This window comes from Syngnathoides biaculeatus, chromosome 17, assembly GCF_019802595.1.
Source record: "Syngnathoides biaculeatus isolate LvHL_M chromosome 17, ASM1980259v1, whole genome shotgun sequence".
Taxonomy (NCBI): Eukaryota; Metazoa; Chordata; class Actinopteri; order Syngnathiformes; family Syngnathidae; genus Syngnathoides; species Syngnathoides biaculeatus.
The window spans coordinates 7,311,314-7,337,539 of NC_084656.1; the positions used below are offsets into that span (position 1 = coordinate 7,311,314).

Sequence of the window (26,226 nt, forward strand, 5' to 3'; positions counted from 1 at the left end):
ACCTCTATGACCAATGCTGACATCGTTCCCTTGCCAGGATTTCCCTCTCAGGTAATAAAATAAAGTCATGTAAATAAATACAAATTGAAAATAACTCGATTAAAAAAAAATCTACAATACCAAGACAACCATAACAACCAGAGCCACAACTACAACTAATAATAAGATAAATGAAAAAAAAATTAGTAGAAAAAATGATGATATATAGAATAGTAGAGTATGGATATCTAGAAAACCAAAAGCACAAAACGATAGAAACAAACTAATGCCACGAAGCTATTTCCAGTACCTCCGTGAACGCAACATCATGCTGCTGAATGAAGAGACTCGGATTCTAACGCGTCCTCAGTGCTGCGTCTTGCCTTCTCCAAGTGTGACCCCGTTTCGTGACTCAAACTTTGCAAACAGCTCTCACATTGTCGCGCTAATTAAGTTCAATCATTCCGCAGCAACAAGTGCCGGCTGGGCCGATCAGTGGAGGAGTGATGCCACAATGAACAAAGAGGGAAGGATGGATGGGTGGATGAACGTTTTTTTTTTTTTTTGGAGAAGGCATAGAAAAAGTTAGTGAGGATGAAAGAGGTAAGAGAAAAGTAACCCCCCTTGCTTCTTCTGTAAATAGACTCTTCCACTACTCCGTTAAATTGTAACCCCCCCAGCTTTGTCGTCAAGTAATTAGCGTGCCGTGTGTATAAATCAGAGGGTGGAGGACTGTATTTGTGCGGTAGTAGTGGATGTTTTTCAGGCTCATCTGAATTCTGATCGGCACATCCGTCCTCTCTGTGGCTGAAAACAAGAGTTAGCTGGCGCTGGTGAGCCAAGAAAGGCTTTTCTCATGCTAAACAGGGTCTAAGTTGGCCAATTACAGGGCCAGTCTCGGCCTCCGTGCCATTCTCCTGCTTAAAACAAAAGGGCCCTTGTCTTAAATAAAGTCAGCCTCACACACAAGAAGGAGTCAGACACAAAGGCACTGACACACACACACACACACACGCACACACAATCTCAGTCATCTTGTGCCGTGAGACTCTTCTGTGTCATCTGGGGGTAAAAGGAGTTCCCACTAAAACAAAAAGAGTCTCATTGATTGTGGTGCTTTTCTTTCTTTTCTTGCTTTTCTCCTCTTATACTTCTGCACCGAGCCAGGCCAGACAGTCGCCCTGGCAACTGGACCAGTTGGAGGGGAGACAAAATATCCATCTGTCTATCTGACTGTCTCTCTTTACCTGCATGTCTCTGTGTCCCTACTTGCAATACAATACTTCGTTAATGTCAATGTGGAGTGAAGTGTGGAAATAGTGACACCAAAGTCATTTCAGGTTACGACACAGTAGCACAGCAACCTTGACATTCTTTTTACATAAAATTATTTTTTTCTTTGTGGTCCTTTGCAGCCACAGCAACGTTTCCACACTACCAATAATATGACGTATAGTACAATGTAATCGGCTCATATATATATATATATATATAATGCTCAGTTCATTGTCACAAAGCCTTGAATTTAACAAAATATTTATTTATTGGTTGCTGTGGAAATGGGTGGGCCACTGCACTCTTTTCTTATCCTCCCATATACTGTAGTTACAGTATACGAGGTGGCCTAAGCATTATTAACACTTCTCTGTACTTTCATGTAGTTATAAACCACTGCAAAGCAAGTCCATTACATTATTCATAACAGAACAATGAATCCATCTTCAGTTTTCCTGACCCTCTGAAATCAATTCATAAGTTCAACAACATCCGTATTATTTGATAATGCAACATTAACACATGGTCATCCTGTTGTAACCATGCATGAATAATGAACTCTGCAACTATGTGTTAAAAATGCAAAAATAAATATTGTACATGCATTTTCCACTATCATTTAAAACTCTTGATCTGTAAAACTGCGAAACTAGATTTCTTAAAGTTCACATGCCATCATTTTTTCTTCATAACCTTTGATGTCCTTTTATCGGGTTTGCAAAATCATTTGGGTTGGTAATGCCCAAAATGTCTTTTTTTCACAATATTCTAGTTGGTCTTTTACACATTTGTCGTTATATGCGATACATAAATAATCATTACTCTGATTGGATAACACACCTTCCTCAGTTGAAATATGGAAAGCAGCATTTAGTCAGAGTTGCCACAGTTACATTGAAAAAGTAACGTTCCAATATTTTACTGATTATTTACCATTAAAGTAAGCAATTTAGATTACAAATGATATTATTGATTCCATTCAACAGCTGCCTAATGGCAGTAATATCACTTATGAATGAACAGCGTACTCAGTTATTCATTAATGCAGAATATATACTGCAATGCTGTACAGACCTATTGTGGTCGCATAGTGTTCCAGACTGAATTATTTATGAATCCAAAATGCATTGCATGCTTCACATGGTGGGTGATTATGACTGCGTACCTCCTTTCATAATGCACAAATAAAGAAGCAACATCATTAACTTGAACAAAACTTGAACAAAAATAGTGTATCGGCAGTGAAGCCACCCACACCACAGTATTTTTATGTCATCAAATCCTGACTGGGTTGAATGATATGCAATGCGTCATCATGCACAGTGTGGTTTTCGTCCTGGCCGTGGAACAGTGGACTGGCTTCTTCACCCTTGACAGAGTACTCGAGGGTGCATGTGTTTTGTGGACTTGGAGAAGGCATTCAAATGTCCTGGTGGGGTGCTTCGGCAGTATGGGGTACTGAACCCCCTGATATGGGCTGTTCGGTACGAGCGGTGTCAGAGTTTGGTCCGCATTGCTAGCAGTAGGACACACTCGTTTCCAGTGAAGCTCGGACTCCACCACGGGTCCCCTTTCTCACCGATTCTGTTCTTAGCATTTATGGACTGAATTTTTTGGGGCAGCTGAGATGTAAAGGAGTTCTGGTTTGGTGGGCTTTGTATTGCATTCCCGCTTTTTGCAGATGATGGGGTTCTATTGGCTTCATCAAGTCGGGATTTCATTCAACTCTCACAAGAGCAGTTTGTAGCTGAGTATGAAATGGCTGGGATGAGAATAATCACCTCCAAATCTGAGACCATGGTCCTCAGTTGGAAAAAGGTGTCACGCCCTCTCCAGGTCAGGTTAAATCCAAATCCAAATACTCATTTTACTAATTTAAAAGTACATTTCCAGTATTATACAAATAAAGTGTGTTGGGGAGTAATAAAAGCCATTCTACATGATTTGAATCAATACTGTTAAAGGTGGAATCATCACAACCGAGAGCAATGGTGGCTTACGAGTTCAGCCAAAACTCCAATTTAACCCACTGCATGTAAACTAGGACTTTGCAGAAGTAACCCAATTCATTAATTTGCGCTTATAAATGTTGTCATTGGAAAATTCTTGAGCAACCCTCCTGTTTGACATCCAGTGTTTAGCTGAGAATTGGGATGTGCATGTGTGTAACAATTTCATGCATATACAATAGACAAAAACAAGAGTGGGGTCTGTTTCTTGCAGAGCTTTCTCTGGCCTGCTGCTCACAAAGTAGAAATGAACTAAGATCGATTACCAGAGCGCTTGCGATGGAGATGCAAGCGGACGCACTGAGAGGGGCACAGATGAGTGTCTCTGTCATGACACTCATCAAGACATATGGCTGAATGCAACTTGCAGAGTTCTACGACGATGACCTTTAGGCTTGTCGTCTTGCTGAAGCAGTGAAAATGCCTGTTCAAGTTTGGTTTGGGTGGAGGAATAAAAACTTCCGACAAGAAAGAAGCTGTAGAAGTCAAAAGTTGAACTATTGAATTTCTATGAACATGTTTTAACTACTATGTAAAGGTCTTACAATTTGACAATTGACAAATATTTCAAATATGCTTCTACATCACTGGTTCTTAACCTTGTTGGAAATACTCAACACTGCAAGTTCCCCCACACGCAACGGAACCCCTATGGGATTGGAAAACTAAAATGGGGTTTATTTCAAATTCAAACCTGTATATTGCATATTTTATTGCACACCAGCTCACTGTGTTCAAGGAACAAAACCAAGAAACCGTCATAACAAAGTGAATGGGGAACGGATGATCCAATGTTGATCCGTGTGTTTTTAATGGCAGTTCAGTTAATAGAGGTAAATATTATAACTTTGATGTTGTAAAGCAATGTGTGGTGAAATTTTTTCTGAACCGATTAGCCTCAAGTGGGTTGCGGGAGTACCGGAGTCTAATGAATAATAATGATGATGGTTTGGCCACAATATTAAACACAACACGTAGGATTGAGTCACATATGTGCAATGTGCAAATAAGTTTTAACTCTTAATCTTAAAATTTCAAGTAAATCCGAAGTTACTGTTCAAAATCAAGCAGGTTGTAAATCAAATTATATAATCTTGGTCAGTAATATTTCACTGTATATTGGAGTGATAGTGTTTTTTTTAGTGATCATAACATAAAAAGTACATTTACATGAATTAAATTAACAGCAACTGGGAATAACAAAAAAAATTACATAGAGGCTGCTTATATTATGCTTACGGCCATGCTACCCTAAGAAACTCCTGAGCTCATCAGATCTTGGAAGCTAAATAGGTTTGGCCCTGGTTAGTACTTGGATGTGAGACTGCTAAAATGCAGAGGGGTTGCGTCAGGATGGGCATCCGGTGTAAAACTATGCCAAACAAATATCAGCGTTCATCTGAGATGACACGGTGTGGCGACCCCAAATGGGAGGAGCCGACAAGAAAAGAAGAAGAAGAAGGCTACTTAACTGCAAAAATACACGTTTTTTTGTATTGTTTGCGTAAATTCTTACAGTCACCATGTATATACATACTACCATTACTGTCACGATATAGAAAAGTACTGTCGTAGTGTCTTGGTGGCCGCTGTATTGCACATCTTAACATGCAGTGAATTGCCAGGTATTCACCTATAAAGAGAATTATTTGTAAAGTTCTGGAGTTCAAGTCAAGTCTTCCATCATTTCTCGCAAAACAAGGCAACTCCGAAAATTGTCTGCCTCTCATCGTCATGTGACTTGAGTGCCCCATTTCTTTAATATGTTTATTAATTTACTTATTTCAGTGTAATTCAATTGACCACATCAATAAAATAATTACAAACACATTTTCATTTTGGCTTAACAATATTACAGATACATGTATAGTGTATTCTGTATACAGTACAGTATTATATTTGTCTTTAATTTGTCTTTCTCCATCATTCTTACTTTTCATGTGACTATAAAAGCCATTCAGGTGTAATCAATAACTGTGCAACACGAAAACTAGACAGACAGAGAGAGAGAGAGAGAGAGAGAGAGAGAGAGAGAGAGAGAGAGAGAAATAGAGAGAGAGAGAGAGCGTGTGCCATTAATTACCAGGAAGTGCTGGCGAGCCACTGACACACCTGTATGTCTGTTTTCCTCCAGCTGATACACGCAAATACACGCACTCACACGTACACACTAAAACACATGTACACATTCCTGAGTTATTCAGGCCCGAATGCATACCATAAAAATCTTAACCAGCGAAAACTAACAATTCAACGGACTTCAAGAGAAAATTAGTGTCATCACCAAATCTTACCTAATTGATTGCCACAACTACAATTAATTACATTTTTAGAAGAAAAGCTTGATTAATATTGAATCAATGGTAAAGGAGTAACGTTGTAAGCATATCTGCTTCACAAGTGAGAGGTCTCGGGTTTGATTCTCGGCTCAGGCCTCGCCATGTAGAGTTCCCAAGTTCTTTGGATACTCTGGCTTCATCCCACATCCCAAAAATATACATCATAGATTAATGGAAGACAGTAAATTTTCCATAAGCGTGGATGTAAATGTGAACGGTTGTTCGCGTGTACGCACCCTGTGATTAGGTTTGTACCTTGCATCACGTCCAAAGTCAGCTGAGCAGGCTCCAGCTGTCCCGAGACTCTGATGAGTAAAATAGACCTTTCCGACCTGTCAATCACTCGTACAATAATAGCCAATCAGATAGCCGCATTGTCTTAACCCCTGGCTTGACCCTCACCTTTTGTTGTCATGTTCCACAAGTAATGCTGGTTATTGGTCGCGTGTGGTTGGAAAAGTTAATGCTACGAACAAAATGGTCTTCAGATGCGCTTGGGGAACGGGCAATTCTGAAGAAAGATATCCGGCTAGGTTGCCCGGTTGATTCGTTTCCCAAAGCCTAAAACACAGGTGAGGAAGGGTCTACGATGGATTAAGGCTCACGGAAGAGCGCGCGTACAATTTGTGTGTTGACAACAACAAACACAAAGCTGTATGTTCGAAGGTAAGTGAGGGAGGACTATCTTCTCTGAGTTTCATAGAATTATCAGTGCATCATTGCAGGAAACATTCACTTTGTGAGCGTATCACTGACCTGCTGAATGAAGTGTGTAATTTTTTATGCCGATGAGTCGGGTTCGTAATACGTAAATACGCAATGTCATGCAAGAGAAATATCTATTTGCCTATTTGTAACACATCAGACTTTTAAGACAGAGCACAGGGTTCGATTACGAGCCAAGTCAAACTTTTTCATCTGGTGACTACGGTACTGACTAACTATATCATTGTTTAAATGCACTTGTAGAAAATTGAACCTAACTCACTTATAAAGACTACAATGATATTACTATGATCTTTCCAAATAAAAAGTACTCATCCTGCTTTACATCTGCAGTACGATTCCACTATTTTATCCTGTTGGATTTCAATATGAAGATTGTTAGGCGTCAAACTTTTTTGCATCGATCGCCAACATTTCGCTGTAACTCTGACATTGCGTCCTGCTCCATCCAAACCTTAATTCCGTGTACATAACCTTGTGTGAAATAGTTGAGACCTCTGTAGAACTCTCTTGGACAAGTCCAACGTGTTTGGCAAAAAACATACCCCAATATCATCTGGAATATGCGATAGAGGATCCAGTTAAAAGTTAGTATGTTCAGTCGCCATTTTGGAAGATTGTGGGGCATGGCAACTGTCGCTAAGGGGGGCAGAGCTGAAGATCGGCAGTCGGAAAGGTCCATTGGTATCGGAAGCGGATGGATGGTTCATTTATTTATTTTTTTATTAAAATGTGTTCAATTTGACATGATCAGTTCACCGAGGATATTTCGGGATGAAATTGCAGTAAAACAAGAATCACTGCCTGGCAGCAACCAACAGAGGGCCCAATTGACTCAGACCCTACTAGTTTCCCACCTAAGCAGGCTGCCCTAGTTATCACACTGGAAGATACAGTAGAAGAATATTGCAGTCCATTATATACCTTCAACACAACACAGACTGAATTAAAATGAATGGAGTGGGGTTTTGTCAGCAAGGAAAAGACTTTTCTTTGACTGCTTTCACATGGTGACATGTTCATATTCGTCGACAAGAATTAGTATACCGCTATCTATCTATCTATCTATCTATCTATCTATCTATCTATCTATCTATCTATCTAATCTATCTATCTATCTATCTATCTATCTATCTATATCTATCTATCTATCTATCTATCTATCTATCTATCTATCTATCTATCTATCTATCTATCTATCTATCTATCTATCTATCTATCTATCTATCTATCTATGTTACTTGTTAGCAGTGTGCAGTGAGCACTATCATCGGGGCCAGAGGAATTGTGCTGCGGTGGATGTCTGCAAGTTCAATTTATTGCAAATATTGTGCTGTTCTTCAGACTGCAATCACAGGGGTTGTACTTGTTACAGCTAAATAATCCACTACCTTTTCTTCAAAAGCTTTAGGGCACAATTATTGTTAAGGATCAATTAATCAACTCATACTCCTGTCCCTAATTTGAATAATGTTTTTCTTTTTATTGCTGTATAACTATGAAGTTAGAACAATTCACCAAGCACTTCCTGTGATCAAGACAAGGAAGACAGGTAAAACAAACAAAAAACATACAAAAAAATAAACAAACATAAAGCTCTTGGAATCAATCCTAGCTAACTTAGACAAAAACAAAAACTCATGGTATAACACAACAGTGACAGTTTGTGCCATTTCCTACCCAACACACACACACACACACACACACAGACACACACATGCACACACATGCGCGCACAGACACACAAACACGCACACAAACGCACACACAAACACCCCACACACACCAGTTGAAAGCATTTTCCTTAATAAGCACTCAATGCTTGGCTTGACAAACCCATAGCAATCATTTAAGAACACTTAGAGAGGAATCAGACAGCACATTACACCACACTATATCTGGCAGCTTTCTGAATGCAATTAGAACTAAAAGAGGAAGGAGGGGCAATGGGTAGTGAAGGATACAATCAGGGTATTGAGGCAAAAAAATAGGAAAGAAAAAAAACCCCAAAAACCAATAAAAAGAAAGAACGGAGAAAGAATCGTGGGATGGATAAATGAAAGGAACTAAAATTCTGTCTTCATAAAGGCAATGCTTTGCTTTGGTTGACAGTGTAAGGTACAGTGAAGAAAATAAGTATTAGAACACCCTGCTATTTTGCAAGTAATCATGGAGAGGTCTGCAATTTTCATCTTAGGTGCATGTCCACTGTGAGAGAGATAATCTAATAGTGCAATATAGCAGCGTTTTCAAATACGTATTTTCTTCACTGTATATTCATATTCATGTGTTCATTTTATTTACACATTTAAGTCAAAGGCAACATATTTATACCGGTCCATAAAATTTTTTACGCTTGTATCCCTGGATGCACATTTGGAAACAATGAGCCCCAGCCTCGAATCAATGAGTCCCTGCAACTTTTTTATCATGGAATACCGAAACCATAATCCTATGCGATATCACAGTTTTAATTATTGCTTATTTATCAACTATTTTATGAACGAGTCTATGACTTGGACTTCCGCCTTGGCTGCTGTTTGCTCCAAATCAATTGAAGCACTAGTGACGTTTAAGTCTAGTTCACCAATCAAACGACATAGGAATGTCACATGACTTCCCACAGTATCTTCCAGGGCTTCCCGGCCATAGGTATCAAAAATAAATAGGCTACCCTGGCCGTCAATGAAATGACACCAAAAATTAGCGTACCGAAAACGACTGCTGCCTGAATATGGATAATGTGTGCTGCTGAAGTAATGTTAAATAAACAGCTAATTTTCCCCTGTGTGTGCGTGTGCGTGTGTGTGTGTGCGTGTGTGTGTGTGTGTGTGTGTGTGTGTGCGTCAGTCATGTGGGGAAGTAGCACCAAGATAGGATTTGTACTTTTTGAGTGAATACAAACTACTCACTCAATTCTATATCATGTTGAATCATTAGCTCTGTGACAAATCATCACATCTGATTTTGTGGGTTCTGATTCTGATTCAAATGAAGGTGTTAGTCCGAGCCTTCGAATACATAGAGCAGAGCAGTGAAGGGTCATGGAGTTTAAAGTGACTTGGCTCTGTAGAACATCTTTGCAAAGTCCGGATCTCAAACTAATTTTCTGGAAGTTCAAGGTTTGTTGGAGCTTGGATGCTATTGCTGTATCAGTGCCAGATAAGAAATCGTCGGTCGCAGATCAAGACCATTTGAGTCTTGTGAAGTTGTTAGTGTCTGCGTGTGTGTGCGAGGATCAATACAGAAACACACACTTGCATAACGGAAGTGCAGTGCAGTGTGTCTTTTCATCTTTTAAATGTGTGTGTGTGTGTGTGTGCTCTGGAGTGTGGCCATGACAGCTCAGTTATGTTCTGTGTCTGTTCCCAGCCGTTCTATCGCTGTGTGCATGCGTGTGTGCTGTTTGATGTTGTATACATCACAGAGCTTCACTGATATAAAGACCAGGGGGTGGCTCTGGGGTTTACTTACGTGAACCTGGACTACACTTGTTAAACAAAACACTGACGTGATCATGTCATCTTCTTTACTCTGCTTGACTTGAAAAGAAAATGCTTCAATTTCTTCGAGTTTTTTTGGACCTTTTTTCAGATAGAAAGTACCAGTGAACTAAACACAAATGGATAATGACTACAACTGGCAGGTTGATTGACACCCTGCAGTGACAAGTATCTTTCACCTCATTGTGACAGAAATTACAAAAAAAGACAAAACATTTTTTGAACAACCGCTTGTTACCCTTATGCTGAAAATATAGTATGTTGTACACACTCATTCTTCTTGCTGCTCAAAAGTCTTTTGCATTCAGAGGCAATTTCTTTGACAATACCCCAATGACAAATAATCAGTGCACACATAGTGAAGGGGGCTTGGGTGAAAACTATAATTTTCAGAGTTTGGTCCTGAGGGAATCAATTTACATTCAAGCATTGAAAAAAAACCCTATATATTTTTTTTCTTTTTTAATGTCCAGTTTTAGGGTAGTGTTGGAATCATAATCACTCATCCAACACTTCTCTGTAGTTGTACCTTGCAAACAGTTATCTGGTTTAAGTGGTAATTAAATCAGGGAATAAATTAATGTCGATGCATTTTCATTTCACACTCTCATATACCTGGACCTGCAAAGTACAGAAATGGACCTTCCACTGTACAAATTCCACTATCATATTTGGACTCGGGTAGTTCAAAGGGCATTCTCTTCTTTACTCAAGATAATTTTAAGATCAACGTAAGGCTAAACCATTTTCCAATTGCTAAATTGTGACCATTTCATAATACTGTCCCATATAAGAGCCCCCTCTCTAAATTGAGCACCATTCCTCACACATTTTGCTTTTATTTGCATAAAAGCAAGTTTTGTTTTGCATTGGTAGTTCAAAAATTCGGTCAACGAAGTGCAGAAACTGAAATTCTCACCTGGCTCTAATATTTATGTCCATCCATCCATTATACGTACTGGCTTATATCCTGTGATATGTTACAGGAAAAATCCTGCGGTACAACACAAACCTGACGAATCCTGAATGGATGCCTCTACTGTACATCTAAACAAAAAAGCACACACATCACATCACAAGGAACTGGGTGGGCCTGACACTCAGAATTAGCAAATAATGGAAAAATACAAACGTTTACAATACTGACAAATTACTTTTATGGGAACACACTTGCATCAGAAATGACACTCTAATCATCGTTTGGACAAGATTAAAGGCTATTGATGTGTATGTACTGTGTGAGAATACACGAATACATAAAGATATCGGAAAGCCCAACAATTCCAACGAGTGAAGTTGAAGCTGGAGGAAAACAGTTTTGTGTTGATTCTAAGGGTGGTCTCTTTGTGTTTCTTCATCAAAATTACACACAGTTATGCCTTTATGATCATAAATCGTCCAGAGAGATTAAATACTGTAGGTAGATGGAGTGATTGTGACTAGAAAATTGAAATTGCAAAGTTTAAAATCCTCAAACCCTGTGTAATTTGACCATTTATGTACATGTTATTTAGTAGACAAGGAAGAAACACTGAAGACATTGGCAAACATCCTTTTATAAGGCAGTAATACTAAAAAAAAATGTGAAATGTGTTTGTTTTACAGTCTAAGGTGTGAATTGGTGAAATCTATTGTGAGAGGTCCATTGCCTTTAAGAGAATCACATGATCAACATCACATTCATCCATCCATTATCTATCACTTTTCTGGGTCAGGTCACGGGAGAAGTAGCTTCAACAAGGATACCCAGACTTCCTTTTCCCCAGCCACTTCTTCCAGCTCTTCCGGAGGGATCCCAAGGCATTCCCAAGCTAGCCGAGAGACATAGTCTCTCCAGTGTGTTCCGGGTCTTCCTCGGGGTCTTTCTCCGGTGGAACATGCCCGGAACACCTCACCAGGGAGGTGCCCAGGAGGCATCCGAATCAGATGCCCCAGCCACCTCATCTGGCTCCTCTCAATGTGGAGGAGTAGAGGCTCGACACTGAGCCCCTCCCGGATGACTGAGCTTCTCACCCTATCTCTAAGGGAGAGCCCAGATACCTTGCGGAGGAAACTCATTTCGGCCGGTTGTATACAGTATCTTGTTCTTTCTGTCACGACCCACAGCTCATGGACATAGGTGAGGGTAGTAAATTGAGAGCTTTGCCTTTCGACTTAGCTCCCTCTTCACCACAACGAATCAATACAAAGCCCGCATCAATGCAGACGCTGCACCGATCCGTCTGTTGAACTCTCAGCCCATTCTTCCCTCACTCATGAAAAAGACCCAAAGATACTTGAACTCCTCCACTTGGGGAAGGATCTCATCCCCGACCTGGAGAGGACATGCCACCCTTTTCCGACTGAGGACCATAGTCTCGGATTTGGAAGTGCTGATTCTCATCCAAGCCGCTTCACACTCAGCTGCGAATCGCTCCAGTGAGAGCTGGAGATCACGGCTTGATGAAGCCAACAGAACCAACATCGCATATTATATTATTATTATATTATATTATATTATATTATATTATATTATATTATATTATATTATATTATTATTATATTATATTATATTATATTATATATATTTTTTATGTTCATGTTGCTTTTTAATGGTACTTGTCTGTACTATTTAAATAAAGCTCAAGGATAAATCAATTCACCCCTAATGCCAAGTGATATGGAAATGAGATGGATAAATTCTTTGTTGATGGAAGATTATGACTCTAAAACTAAATATTTGAGCTCTAGTGGAATGTTAAGATTGTAATAAAACAACAATAGAACCAAATATTCCAAATCTATGCAGCCAACAATTATGGTAGAAGGTTGAGTACGGTGTGATGATTTTTAGGGGGGAAGGTAAAGGAGTACTTTCCAGCTCCTAGTTTTTGGCAAAGATTCAAATTTCCCAGCCCCCAACATTCATTTCAAACCAGAGGACTGCATGAAAGGCGTGCCAGCGTCTCTGTTCATATGGAAAAAAAAAACTACTTTACACAAATACAAAAATACTAGTCCAATCTGTCACAATGATGCAAACACTTAAGCAGAGTTGCAAGTGGTACTGCTCCCTCACAGTGAGAAGGTAAGCGTACGATAAATGTTTGAATGGCAATTCTGATTGTAAATTTCACGTGTACTGTAAACAAGCTTGACTGGTAAACTTCTTTCAAAGTGATGTTCCATGGAATTGAGTCCAGACATTGCAAGGGAGACAAGCGTTTCCTAAAATTTCAGGAAAAATGGATCGTCAGAACAAGACTAAAAAGAGCTTCCGAAAAAAATTCACAAACTAGTAGGGAGATGTTATTTTGCTGTTATCTGTCTAATGTTGTTGTCATGTTGTCCATGTTGTAATCTTTGAACATACTACTACAGACGGAAAAATACAGAGCATATTTTGGATTGAATCTTATATCAGTGGCCTTGGCAAACCGGTCCAGCTGTTATTATGTTCATTTGTACGTCGCTTTGGCGGCGTATGATGATTGCAAATGGTGTCTCCTGGTACTAAGCTGCAAACAAAGAGAAGAACCATCCGGAATGGGTCCTGCCTGTTTATTGTGGCGAGAGACAATGTGTTGCGTATTATTAGTATGGCACGCTTTTTTTTTTTCTTTTTATAAAATAGAGATTTTTGTGGACCATTTAATTTCACTTGCCTTTAACATGAAAAAAATGCCATTGGATGTTTTTGAAAACACAGCAAAAGAAAAACAATTAAAAACAAATAAACTAATTTGTGCCGCTGGAGCGTTATGGTGGCTATGGGTATGTTCATTTGAATATGTGAATAAACTAATGTACAGTCTACACATCTTACTACACAATGGAAATAAGCCTCTGACTGTGAAAAATTATAGAACTCAACAGGGGTTAGATTTCCCCAAAAATAAAATACAATAAAAAAGAATATTTTAGCTTTAGAACAAATACAAAAAAGAATAATAAAAACATTAAACACCAGAACCAAACTGTGAATTTAAAGGCTAAATTAACCCCAGAACTCAAAAAGTACAAATCTATTTGATTTCAGATTAAACTGAAGTCATTTGAATCTCCCAGCTGTCACCGTGTGAGCTCATATTCTCCTCTAAATGTTATTTTACTGTTTTTTTTTTTTTCTTCTTCCTCTTGCCTTTATTACAAGGACAGAATTCTCGCTAACAGCCAAGAATGAAGCCAGAGGATTTTGGACTTCAGCCCAGCATGTAAATGTATCTGCCATTTCCAAACAATTTCCATCAAGAGCCATTCAGACTGTGCGGCAGGATAATTTGACAGCAGCTCAGCAGAAAAATGGCCAGTGATGCAGTAATGTTTGATTTAGCTCGTATTTTTGTCCTTTACCGTTTGTGGTAACCTCACATAAAGGCCACAGCTGCATATAGGCGGTGGTTGTACCTGAAATAAAGTAACTCAACATCTGTGATAAATGGAGGAATTAATGGCTGAATCGAGTGATGGTGGATGCATTGATGGATGGATTGATGGATGGATGGATGGATGGATGGATGGATGGATGAAAGATTGGGAATCATCTATCCATCCGCCTACCTATTTGATTAAAACAATCATGATGCATTAGTGAAAAGTAAGTAAAGAGATAAAAGATTGTTGTCAGAATAAATGACAAAAGACCAAGCAGGTAATAAATTGACCATGAAGTGCTTTCTTGAAAAAAGAATAATGAGCAGAAGTGCTCAAATATAATAACCAAACAACGCCGGGTTAACCTTTAATACCTTCAGCTAAATATAGTTGCCTGCAATAATATGTGAAAATGATTCTAGTATAAAACTTGATACAAAGCTTCACTGTGTTTTCTTGCGGAGCTTCTCAAGGCCATACCGTGTCCTCGAGACACAAAAGACAGCAAAAAAAAAAAAAAAAAAATGGCAGAAAGCTTTTTATACCCTGACATCAGAAGACCCCTACGAATGCTTTAGAGTCCACACTGGCAAGTGAGTGATTTGTGCTGCAAATGTAAAGAATTCTGATTAGCTTAGTGAATATTAACATTCAATTATTGAAAAATATGAAACTGGGGTCAATGTAGCAAACATAATGTGAGTCAGATACAGGGCTTTGCCATATCCTGACTTTTTGTTTTAACATCATAAAATTATGTCATATAGCAATATGGACAAATACAATGCATATGCACATTTTCGTGCATGTACATGTATAACAAAGAGTTAAGCCACAAGAGGAGAGCAGCAGCATGTCAGCTGCCACCAATAACTTTGGACCTAATGGTAATTAATAGCCATTTTTGGTCTCGATACACCCTGGTTTCTTAAATTAATTTTGGGTGAATAAAAATTGATATAACTGAGACATGTCACGTAAATCACTTTGCTTGCGTCCTGGCACACAGCTTCTTAGCACCTCTTGCTCCCACATTGAACCTATGTTTAAATCTGTCAACCACGACATGGGATTGAAATTACACAACTAGCTAAATTAGACAATACAGTTATCTGCACAAAATCTACAACATAAACAATTATAATTAAGCCAAGTGGGGGAAAAAATGCAGCACAGGCACTTCTTCGCCTCCTGCCTGATGATAGCTGGGATGAGCTCTAGCTCTCCTGCAACCCTTGTAAGGATAGGCGGCAGGACTCCTTCAGATATAGCTCATAGATGTGGCCAATGGTAATGGGACATTGTCAATATTTAAACCAAAATTTCCAGATCTTTATTGCGTATGTTCAAAATTCAAGCACCCCTCGGTTGTACTGGCACAGTTATCGGGCGTAGTATTGTTGTACTTTCAACTATTAAAGACTGCGTTGCAAATGAAAGGTGTAGTGACTAGAGACATCTGTATCTCTCAGTTACTGAGCGGTTAAATAAAACGATCTAATGTCCCTCAGGGATCAATGAAGCTTCATTCAAAGCACAAACCTGTTCTGAAAAGGGAGATATAATGCATATTCATTACGCTTTCTAACATCTTTTCATTCCGCTGACTTTCACAAGGACATACATCCCTTTGATAAGGTTTAATTGATTAAACCCATAACGTCGGGTCTCCGGTAACACAGCGGACAGCCCGCCTGATGGAACTTCTGCGACATCAAACTAATGTCTGTATATTTTATAAATTATCAATTTTTAACTTCTAATGGGCTAGTATACTTTATAAGCAGAGAGGTGATTATTATTATTATTTTTTTTACATTACAATAATGATCACTCCATGAGTCAGGAAGAAATGCTCCTTTGAAAACAATACTCCATGACTATGCATGCGCAATTTATGATGTTTTGTCCGCCTGAATAAAATTCAATATTTGTAAAATACAACAATACAAACTGAAACCATATGTGATTTTGAGCGTGATTTTTTTTTTGTACAATGCTTCAGCCTTGAAGCTGTCCTGCTAGCCATGCATTACCGTCACCATGTTTTTTTTCTTCTTTTTTAAATTAGTTTAAGTGTGTTTGAATCAGCAGTGTTTTGTCTGTAGTGTCTTGTTAGCCATTCCTTTAAATTGTTGTAGCCCTCTCGTGTAGTGCCATTAATTATTTGTGGTCCTGCTGTTCCAACTTTTATGGTTTGTCTTTGTCACTGACTTTTGGATCGTGCCCTCCATTTTGTTTTATTTTTTCTGGTCCACGTTTTACATGTTAGCTTTTGAGGTTAAACTACAGTTATGAGTCTAATGTCACAGATGTCTGTTACAAAAATATATAATACTATACTACAGAGATTTGCAATTCGTTATATTGTTTGCACGGGCATGCCACCGTACTATACCCATTCATATGGGCTAAAATACAAAACTTGGATTTTTTTCTATTACAGAAACAGTGACATTTGAAGAACCACTGACCTGGTGGCAGTGCGGGTTGGATTCTCTGCCATACGAATATGAACTCCTCTCTGTTTTACCTGCAGACAGATGAATGAAAACACAGAAGAGTTAGAAGATGGTATTTTGTTTGTAATTTGGGGAAACAATTCTCTGTTGCACGTGCTCAAATCTATGTTTCGTTGCAACTGTTACAGTATTTCAGCATATGCTCAAGAAATTATTTCAACCTGAATTTAATACATTCTCTCTGTTGTTTCAGAAAATGTGTATGAAGTGCTTTTTTATAACCTTGTCAAAATAAACACTTTATGCAATCAGGCACATTGATTGTATTCAAACTAAAAGGGGTTACACTTTGGTTCCCATTTTCTTGTCAATATATTAATAAAAATGTCGTTTCCAGTGCGGCAATTACAGTGTGTAATCTATTTGCAAGGAGTCTAGGTTCCAAAACGTTTGACCTCCCCCGTCTGATATTTTGTTGACATAAAATATGACAACCACCTCTCCCCTGACTCCTTAAATGCAAGCCAAGTACTGATCACACGTGGCAGGGAGGTGGACCATTGGCAGGTAACCGACCGCCATTTTTATACACAATTTGAGTGTGTGCATGTGTGTGTGTCTGGGCAAACAGAGGCATCTGACGAATTGAGAACATGTGCAGACCACCGCAGCACTTTGACAAAAAAAACCAAAACAGAATAAAAATAAAAAAATCTAATTTCCCCTTGAGCTTCTGAACAGGCGTTTCTGCTCGCCTCGGAACTGCGGGACCACTTTAAGCCTATTTTTACCGCGCAAACCTTTTTGGATAAAGCCTTAAATCTTCAGCCAGTCTAAATATCAAACCACTGCTAGTGTGTAATTACATTCTGTGGTTGGCGCAGCCATACGCGATGAAATGAAGGGGCTTTATAGTGAGCGTGTGTGGAGCAAAATGAAGCGTGTACATGGTGAAGGGTTTGAATCAGGCATGTATAGATGGAGCTGAATACACGCCAACATGGTAGTCGATGCAGAAGAGGTTGATAATTAGAGGCGTAGAAAGTGGGAATGTGGTTGACAGTGTGTACATGCTTGTACGTGTGTGCTGTTGTGTACGACTGATCCAGGGGCCTCAGCTTCAGCTACCACCGATGCCAGCTGGACCGGTTTGGCACATATACAAAGACCCCCACCCTCTCCCGCCACACCGCACCGCACGCAAATACACATACTGACAATCACTGGCACACAGACCCACACATGCAAATGTGTGCAATACACAATGCAGTGTAGCGCTGTATACACACACACACACATGCACATGGCAAAAAAAAGTTGTGGGGTTTTTCTTTTTTGGGTGGAGGAATAGATCCATGAGAGTAGGAAGCAGAGGCATCTTAAAAAGACAATTCGAGACTTCAAACACACACACACACGCACACACACACACACAAACACACCAACATCAGATTAAAGAAGAATCTTTACCTGATTTTACCTGTACATTAAATATCGGAGCGCATTATTATTACATTCATTTCAACATGATGATTCCATGCTAAAGTAAATTCAAAATCATCTCTCTGGTTTACGTATTCAAAATCTATAATCTATATAATAAAGCCGTTAAAGACAGAAGTTTATTATCGGGTTATTTTTTTCCATTCCATTGTCTTGATTTTTTTTCTAATAAAAATTTGAATATTTTAAAAAGCCACAATAAAATTTATTTTTTAATCTGCAAAACAATGTTGTCTTCATTTTAATGATTACAGTATAAACCTTACTGAGGACTATATATATATATATATATATATATATATATATATATATATATATATATATTACTGTAATCCAAAATGCGAATGAATCCAAGCAAAAAGGAACCAACTGTCAAGTACTTAAATCAATAATTACTATTAAAATATTACAAATAATTTTCTCATTTTTTCCCAAGAAAGAAAGAGCTGACCAGATAACAGACCAGACAAAATAGATAATACAACAAAAGCGTGCATAAAATGCAAGTGGCATCTGTCTAATTCACTCTTTAATATAAAGCAATTTGTAGGTGTTCCTGGGGTCCTTCAAATTGTACCCAAAGTTGTTTACAAGACATTTCTCAATTCTGTCATATTCTACCCAGCCTTGTAAAAAAGGTTAAAACTGAACAAAGGTGTTTCTTTATCAAACCTCCGAATGGTCTTTGACAAATCAAGGTCATCTTTGAGATTTTCATTTCCAAGAAGCAATCCTTGACAACAACAAAAATACAAACATTTACTGTATTGTCAAGGCCAGAATGCCTTTCGCCAACTTCAAGTCAAAAACAGGACCTTGGACTTTTTAGATGTAATCTTCATTAATGACCCTCGAAGCCCAACAAGCACAAAATAATAAGCAAACCACCATTTGTGATCAGTGGAAATGAGAGTTCTCCAACAATTGAAATCATTGAAATTACTGAGCAACTTGAATGTGCCCCTGCCAAAATCTAGCACATAAGAACTTAGCGCCGTCACAACACAGGATAAATAAATCAGGTCCCGCATTTAAAAATCATCATCATCTTTCAAAGAGACACCCCTCTATCCCATCATAGGCTTGGCAGGAATTTAAATAACATAATGTAGATTATAAACATACTCTATGTACACTGGAGGGGTTCTGACCTCAAAGATTCCTGAATAATCGGTGAAGGAAGCATGAGCGCCTGGAAACAATCAGGAAGTACTTTCATATTGAAATTGTCTGTGCTTATTTGCAAAAGTACCTCCAGTTGTAAAGTTACTGTGACACATTTTGCATCAAACCTGGCACATTAGCAATGACATGGTTAACACTGAAATTAAAATTTGACACAAAGTCACACTCCAAATGCATGTTTGTTGACCACTAAGATGTATCGAAACTCTTATGCACTCTACAATTAAATCTGTTGTTGCTCTTCCTGATGGCGTTGAACACATTCAAAATAAAGCTAGAATCTGTTATTTGTGGATAATGTAATGAACGAAATCCAAACTAAAACTTCATGTAATCATATTATTGAGGGTCATCATGAAAAGTATGACAATAAGATCATAGCTGAACTCAAAACAACACAATGGAACATCGATTTAATGAACGTTGGATTGAATGGGCAGAAAATAGGTGTCCAGATGGAATTCCAAATCAAGTCAGGCTTGGATAAACTTGACATCTTCTGAAAGATTTTAAAGCTCTTTATATTTATTGACAATAATTTATAGTCTACCATGTGTTTATAGCCCTTGAAAAAGACCCACAAAAAGTGCTTCAATTTACCCCTCCCCCAATTAGATCTTTAAATTGAGATTCCACTTTTTGTGTATAACAAAATCATTTTTTTTAAACCTTTATTTATCCAGCTAAGCAATTGAGCAGAGATTCTCATTTGCAACGCCGACCTGGTATCTGATATTAGAGTAATGCAAATCATAGTTAAAGCAAATACAAATACACAGATTGAGAAGGACGGATGTCATATTCATTCAGTACATAACAGATAGTGGGCTGAGGATGATATTAAAAATGCTCAACAAATAAAACATCTCCCATGAAACTGAGCTCGATTTAGTCACTAATCATTTACTTTTAGAATAGCAGTTTACTAGCAATGAAATTTCAGTTTGACATGAATGCTCATTTCCTAAACTGATAAGCCGAAAACAGCAAATAATAGGCATTTGCCAATTTCACAAGACCATCTTCCAAAATGCGTTTATGAACCTGATTTTGCTTAAATGTTACTCTTTCTGCAGGGAATCCAGTCATGACTTTTGTGCCCCCCTCCCACCCCAAACAATCTCACTAGCTGTGGTGAGGACCCCGAGACAGAGCACTGCTTGTTAAGGAGTGTGTTGGCTGCAAAGGTACAAAAGGTGGAGGAGGGGAGGTCAGTTCGCCGGGCTGTGTAATACCCATACAAAAGTCGGTGAGCGATGAGGACCAAATCCCCGGTAATCCACAATGCCGGGAGACTCGTAAATTCCAGTGCAAGTTGAGAGGATCCATGATACTCAGGCCGACTGCGAGCTCACGCCACAAGCTCTCCGGACAGGCCTTCCATTGCAGAGCTGCTTTTAGAAATCTGGAACGCGCTCAACGTACGACTGTAACAAACTAATAAAATACAAACATTGGGCAACTGATTTTTAATTACCAATTTACAGAGGTTCACTTTAAACACTTTGAATGAAATGGAATATACATGTGTTTTTAGTGGATATGTGTAAATGTTTCATGATGTTCACCTTTTGGACATCAGATTAAAGTGGATTTGTACTAAAGTATTGCAAAAATAATAATAATAATGAGATGATTTGTGATGGAAGTCATGCTTGCACCATCTTTTTTTTTGTCTAGATAATATAATCAGAAATATTTGTTTTAAAACTCTTCCAGTATCGCTAATTCATATGATAACAGATAACATTTTATGACGTTATGTTCGCTTTGACAATTTCCATCTATTTTTCTTAGATAGTAATTTTTTTCAGTTGCTGTATTTCTTTCTTTTTTTTTACTGTTTATTCTTTTTGTATAGCATCACAGTACATTAACTTTTTTTGAATTTGATAAAGAATATAAAGTATAATGTTTTTAAAGATGCACATTTGTCATTACAATTATAATCTTTATTTTATTTCATTTGGGAAAAAGGCAATTTATTCCCTCACCTCGTTATTTTACCCCATCACATAGTCCTCTCGTTGCATTTGACAATTTCGCTTTTCAGCAAATGAAGTTATTACTGCACTGTATCTCCTTTTCTCCTCGATCCTGTTTGACATCTATTGTCTATTGACGTTCATTGCTCTTAATCGGGGATGAAGAAAAAGATGCTGCAGGATGGAGTTGCTCACGGAATCAAAGCCAACGTCTAGACTCTTTCTCTCCGAGCTCGAGAGATACGTCGTCTTTGTTGGTGTGAAAGGAATCGTTTAGAAGACATGATCTCTTTTGACATGCATATAATGAGTCTATTTGAATAAACAATCTGACTAATAGTATGATCTGGCGAGGACGGCAAAAAAAAAGAGAAAAGTAGAGAAGAAAAGGGTGGTAAAGTGGCAAGGATGATAGAAGAAGGGTTTCACTCCCTCTTCCTGTGTGTGTGTGCTATGGGGTGAGGGTGTGTTGTTTGCTCTGCGCGGACATGAATCATTCTGAGCGATTCAAGCGTTTCCATGACATCGCTGGGCACCGGTCCAGAAGTTTTCACAAAGTCTAAAAGGTAGTGCCACATACGTGCACGCACACGCACACACACTCTCACGTGTATCACATATAAGAAGACAGACGAAAACTTTTTTTTTGTGGCACCACAATTGAAATTCCATACAAATGTGCGCATTCCCACGTTGAGCACAACATTTTTTTGGAATCAATGGTCGTTTAACAGCTGACGGCCAATGAGTAACCCTGGTCTTACAGACATCACTCCAGTCCACCCCCCACCCCCCTGAATAATCCCAGCAGGCATTTTTCTCTTGGCATTGGAGCGAGTGAAAACATCGAACAACAGATGAAGGTATACGAGCATCTAGAGCGAGGCAAGAGACAGAGCATCCAGCTCACATCTGTCCATTTCCAGCTCCGGCCGTGCCTTAGACAGACAGTATTGTTTAAGAGGATGTCGTCAATATATTAAATCTCCCACCCATTTCCTGTTCAGGGTCTCGGGGAGACGGAGGCTATCCCATCTGACTGACGGAAGGCAGACAGCGACTACAGAACACCCTGGACTGGTTGTCAGTCACAGGGTATTTGTTTATATATTGTAGGCTGCTTCTATGCTGCATGGTTCAAGTGGCGGAGATCAGACGGCCGCCAAGTGTTTGTTTTGCGGAAAGTTCAAGAATCCTAACTAGAAATGCTCTTGAAGATGCCCTCTCATAGTCCAAAACAGAAATTCATATTAAATGATGTTCCAATGTTCCAAACTATGTAATTATTGCAGCTAAAATGAAATTCTGTTGATGAATAATGAATTATAATTTAAAAAATACCACTTCCATATATATATATATATATATATATATATATTTTTTTTTTTTTTTACAGTGGTAATTGTTTCATTGCTTGCATGTACTGTACATTAAAAAAAAAAATCAGTGTTCTGCTATCCCTCCTAAAACTCAACTTGACACTAATTTCCTAACATATTGTTACATGTTGGAAAAGTAAAGGTACATCAAAACCATATACTGTAGATTTGTTCTGAAAAGTTGAACGAAACGCCGACATAACATTCGGGTAAAGAGGGGCAAATTAGAAGATTTTACCAGCACCATGACACTTGTTCTCTGTTTGTGTGAGACAGGCCCAAAGAGCAGTTGTCCCCCCCGCATCAACGGTGCCAAACAGCCCTCATTATCCAAATCCCATCCTAACACATATATCGACCCCTCCTCCAACCAGGAAACAATGGACAAACAACACCCCCAACAATAAGGTGGCAAACAAGGGCACACCATAACTTCCAACAATTTTCAAATAAATATTCCAAAGCAGCATTGTGTATTCCAAGCATGACAAAAAAAAAAAAAAGAAAAACAACTGCAAGTGAAAATCCTCATTTTTATTTTGGACTTTCTATGAATAACACGATTTATTATTAACTGTTTTTCTGGATATGAATTCCGCACGATCTTACGCCAAAAAAAAATCACGTGAAAGCAAAGCGTAATGTGTACAGCGGGTAGAAACGTGTCGCTGTGTGTTGCTCTCAGACAAATCAGGGCTGCCGAAATGCGGCAGGCACTGCAGATTTTTGTTGGCGGGCTGACAGTGGCGTGTGGGTGCCAAGCCCCGGCGGCGGAAACGACTAAAAGACGCATAAGGCTGGCATTAGAGCCCCAAATCTTCTCTCCCCCTCCACCCTTACATCCCTCCTTCCTTTTTCTCCTTCTCTATTCTCGATCCACGGCATGGCATTTACTTTGGTTGGGGTCTGACTCCATTTGGCATGGCTCACAGTCGTCTGTGAATTTATCAATCTGTCTTTGGTTTGCTCTGATCTACTGGACGGGTAATAAACATGGCACCTGAAACTCTCCAGGAGGTTTAGGAAGACTATTGTATTGCTGTGTTTTTTTTTTCCTTTTTCCTTTTTCGTCTTGATATCACCTTGTATTATTATTATTATTATTTTGTCTATGGTACCCCCCAGTCCTTTTGTAATTGTTGTTGAATGAACAGTTCAAAGAATTTGTATTTTTCCAGGTGTATATTTTCCTCACCATAATCATGGCCTTTGTCTTGAGGATTTTGGGCACCACTTCCACCCAAACCTCGGATACAATAGCATCTGGAGTTAACATCCATGAGGTACTAAGCCTTTGTTTCTCCAAAAACAAATAAACAAAGCAACATATTCTAATTATGTTCACAAGACAATAAAACACACGCACAGGAAAAAAAAAAATAAAATCTGCCCATAAAACATTCACAATTACCTACAACTAAATGTTTGTGTCTTTGTTTGGAGTCTATTATTGATGAGATAATATTTCGCAGCAGAATGAAGAAAAAGGATGCTAAATTGTGCGCTCGCATTGTGTACCAGCCAGATGACGACTGCTAATGCTGAATTGAAAAGGCTTCTAGAGATGGATTTAACACGTTTTTCTCTTGTCTTCGGGCTCGCGACGGATGGGAAATGGCGCAGGGAGACAAAGAGAGAGGTAGCAACAAGACGAAAGGTGTGAAATTTTGAATTAGCAGCACAATATGGTAAGTATTAAAATGCAGCACAATGAGCAGTGCGGGCCACACGGCAGAAGGCAAGCACGCTCGCAGTCTGACTAAATAAATACGCAACGTCGTGACCTAGAAGCCTTTCATGTCACTAACAACAGGCCTGAAACGGCGCCAGCGCATGTTACACACTGAAAACAAATTCCATTCTCATTTCACAAAGTGTCCTTCTCCACCAAACCACAATGATAAGAAGTTAAGATTTTTTTGTTTGCTTTATATCACTACACATTTTTTTGTTATCATTTCTGTGTTGATTATTTTGATTTGCATTCGTGCTTGTTGTATTTAGGAAAAATCAGATATTCGCACTCTTGTAATTTTTTTTTTCATACCTCCACAGGAGTTTATGTTGGCAGTCTATTAGCTGAATTTAGCAACAAAAAAAAATCACAAAAGGAAATTTAATTTTGTGGGAATTTTAAAAAAGTTGTAAATCCAGGAATTTTTAAAAGGTTTAAAATACAAAACATTTAAGAGAATATCAAAGTATTTAGGCAAAAACCAGGTATCAATGAAGGTGCTAATTATGATAGTTTGTGCTTGGTTGAGTCTCATTCTTTTTCCATTTTCAAACATGTCAATCGTTTACATTATTGATCTATAAATGTTCATTCACATTACCAACAAAGGTTTTTGATGGTTTCCTTCAAACAAAAATGTTTTTTTTTTTTCGTCTTGGAGCTGACATTGTTTAATTGGTAATGAACTTGTACCCATCTGTCCACTCATGGTCGTGTGTTGCTCGTTAAATGAGGTGTAGTCAGGTGGATTGTGGGCTCATTCTTTTTCTTGATACCGGGCAAAGGCTTCAGACCAACCGTGCAGTACGAAGGTGAATTGCAGACTGTATTTACTGTTAATTAAAGGTTACCTTATTAAGACAATGAGCTCAAGCTGCACAGGCTGCTGTGCATGATCATAGTTTTTTTTTTTTTTCCGAACAACGTAGTACAATGACTTCAGCCAGAATTCAGCCAGTGCACTCCAGCAGTTCACTGTCATACTCTTTTACAAACACCTCTTTTTTTTTTTTTTTCGTGTGTCCTGTTTGGCTGTTAGATCAAGCAGAATGGAGAATCCACATCTATTTTATTACCGTGTCACAGTGGAGTTTTTGAACTTCCTCTGTGATTTCTTAGTATTTTAATTGATGCTTATTGAGGATCAGGATCAATCAGTCGGACAGAAGAGAATTTCTAGAGGGGGGAGAGGGACAGAGACAAACAGAATGATAAAAATAAACCATTCCACATCTACAAAAAAGAAATATTAAATAATGATCTTGGATGAGACTATAGCGCTACACCCTGTGATGGAAAGATGGGACAAGATAGGACAGGGACAGGTGAAGAAGCATGGAAGACAAGGATCGTTAACCAGATTAAACAACTGAAATGTGGTGGGACTGAACAAGGACGAGGGATCCACCCGAGAGCATCCCTGTGGACAGGACACGTCCTACAAAAGGGGCCCATGGAGGTCCGCCGGCCCCTCCTCAGCGCCCCGACAACTGGCCACCCGGTGGTGGCCACAGGGACCCAATGCTACCCACTCTTCCACAACCACGCCCAGGAGAACTGAAACACCCCCACAACCCTCAGGGACCGGGATGCAGCCAGTCCCCACCGAGCCCGATGACAGGAGAATGTCTCTTATTTGTTGGGAAAGGATGGTGGATAGGGGCACCCAACAAGAGAACAATTGGGTGGGAACCCAGGGAGGACCCAAGGGCCATGAGAGGGGAGCCCCATGGCAAGCAGCCATCCAGCCCGGGGTTCCATCCTCAGGAGGAATGCCATATAACTAAGTACAA

The 26,226-nt window shown here is 38.9% G+C and overlaps 1 protein-coding gene across 5 annotated transcripts in view; it reads right to left on the reverse strand.

Moving 5' to 3' along the window:
* LOC133490610 (transcription factor 4-like) overlaps positions 1-26,226 on the reverse strand; it is a 193,176-nt gene that overhangs the window by 81,941 nt on the left and 85,009 nt on the right. For all 5 annotated transcript variants that reach the window (XM_061800885.1, XM_061800882.1, XM_061800886.1 and 2 more), the window contains exon 7: positions 16,659-16,717. In XM_061800885.1, coding sequence (XP_061656869.1) covers positions 16,659-16,717 — 59 coding nt within the window. The remainder of the gene's footprint in view (positions 1-16,658; positions 16,718-26,226) is intronic.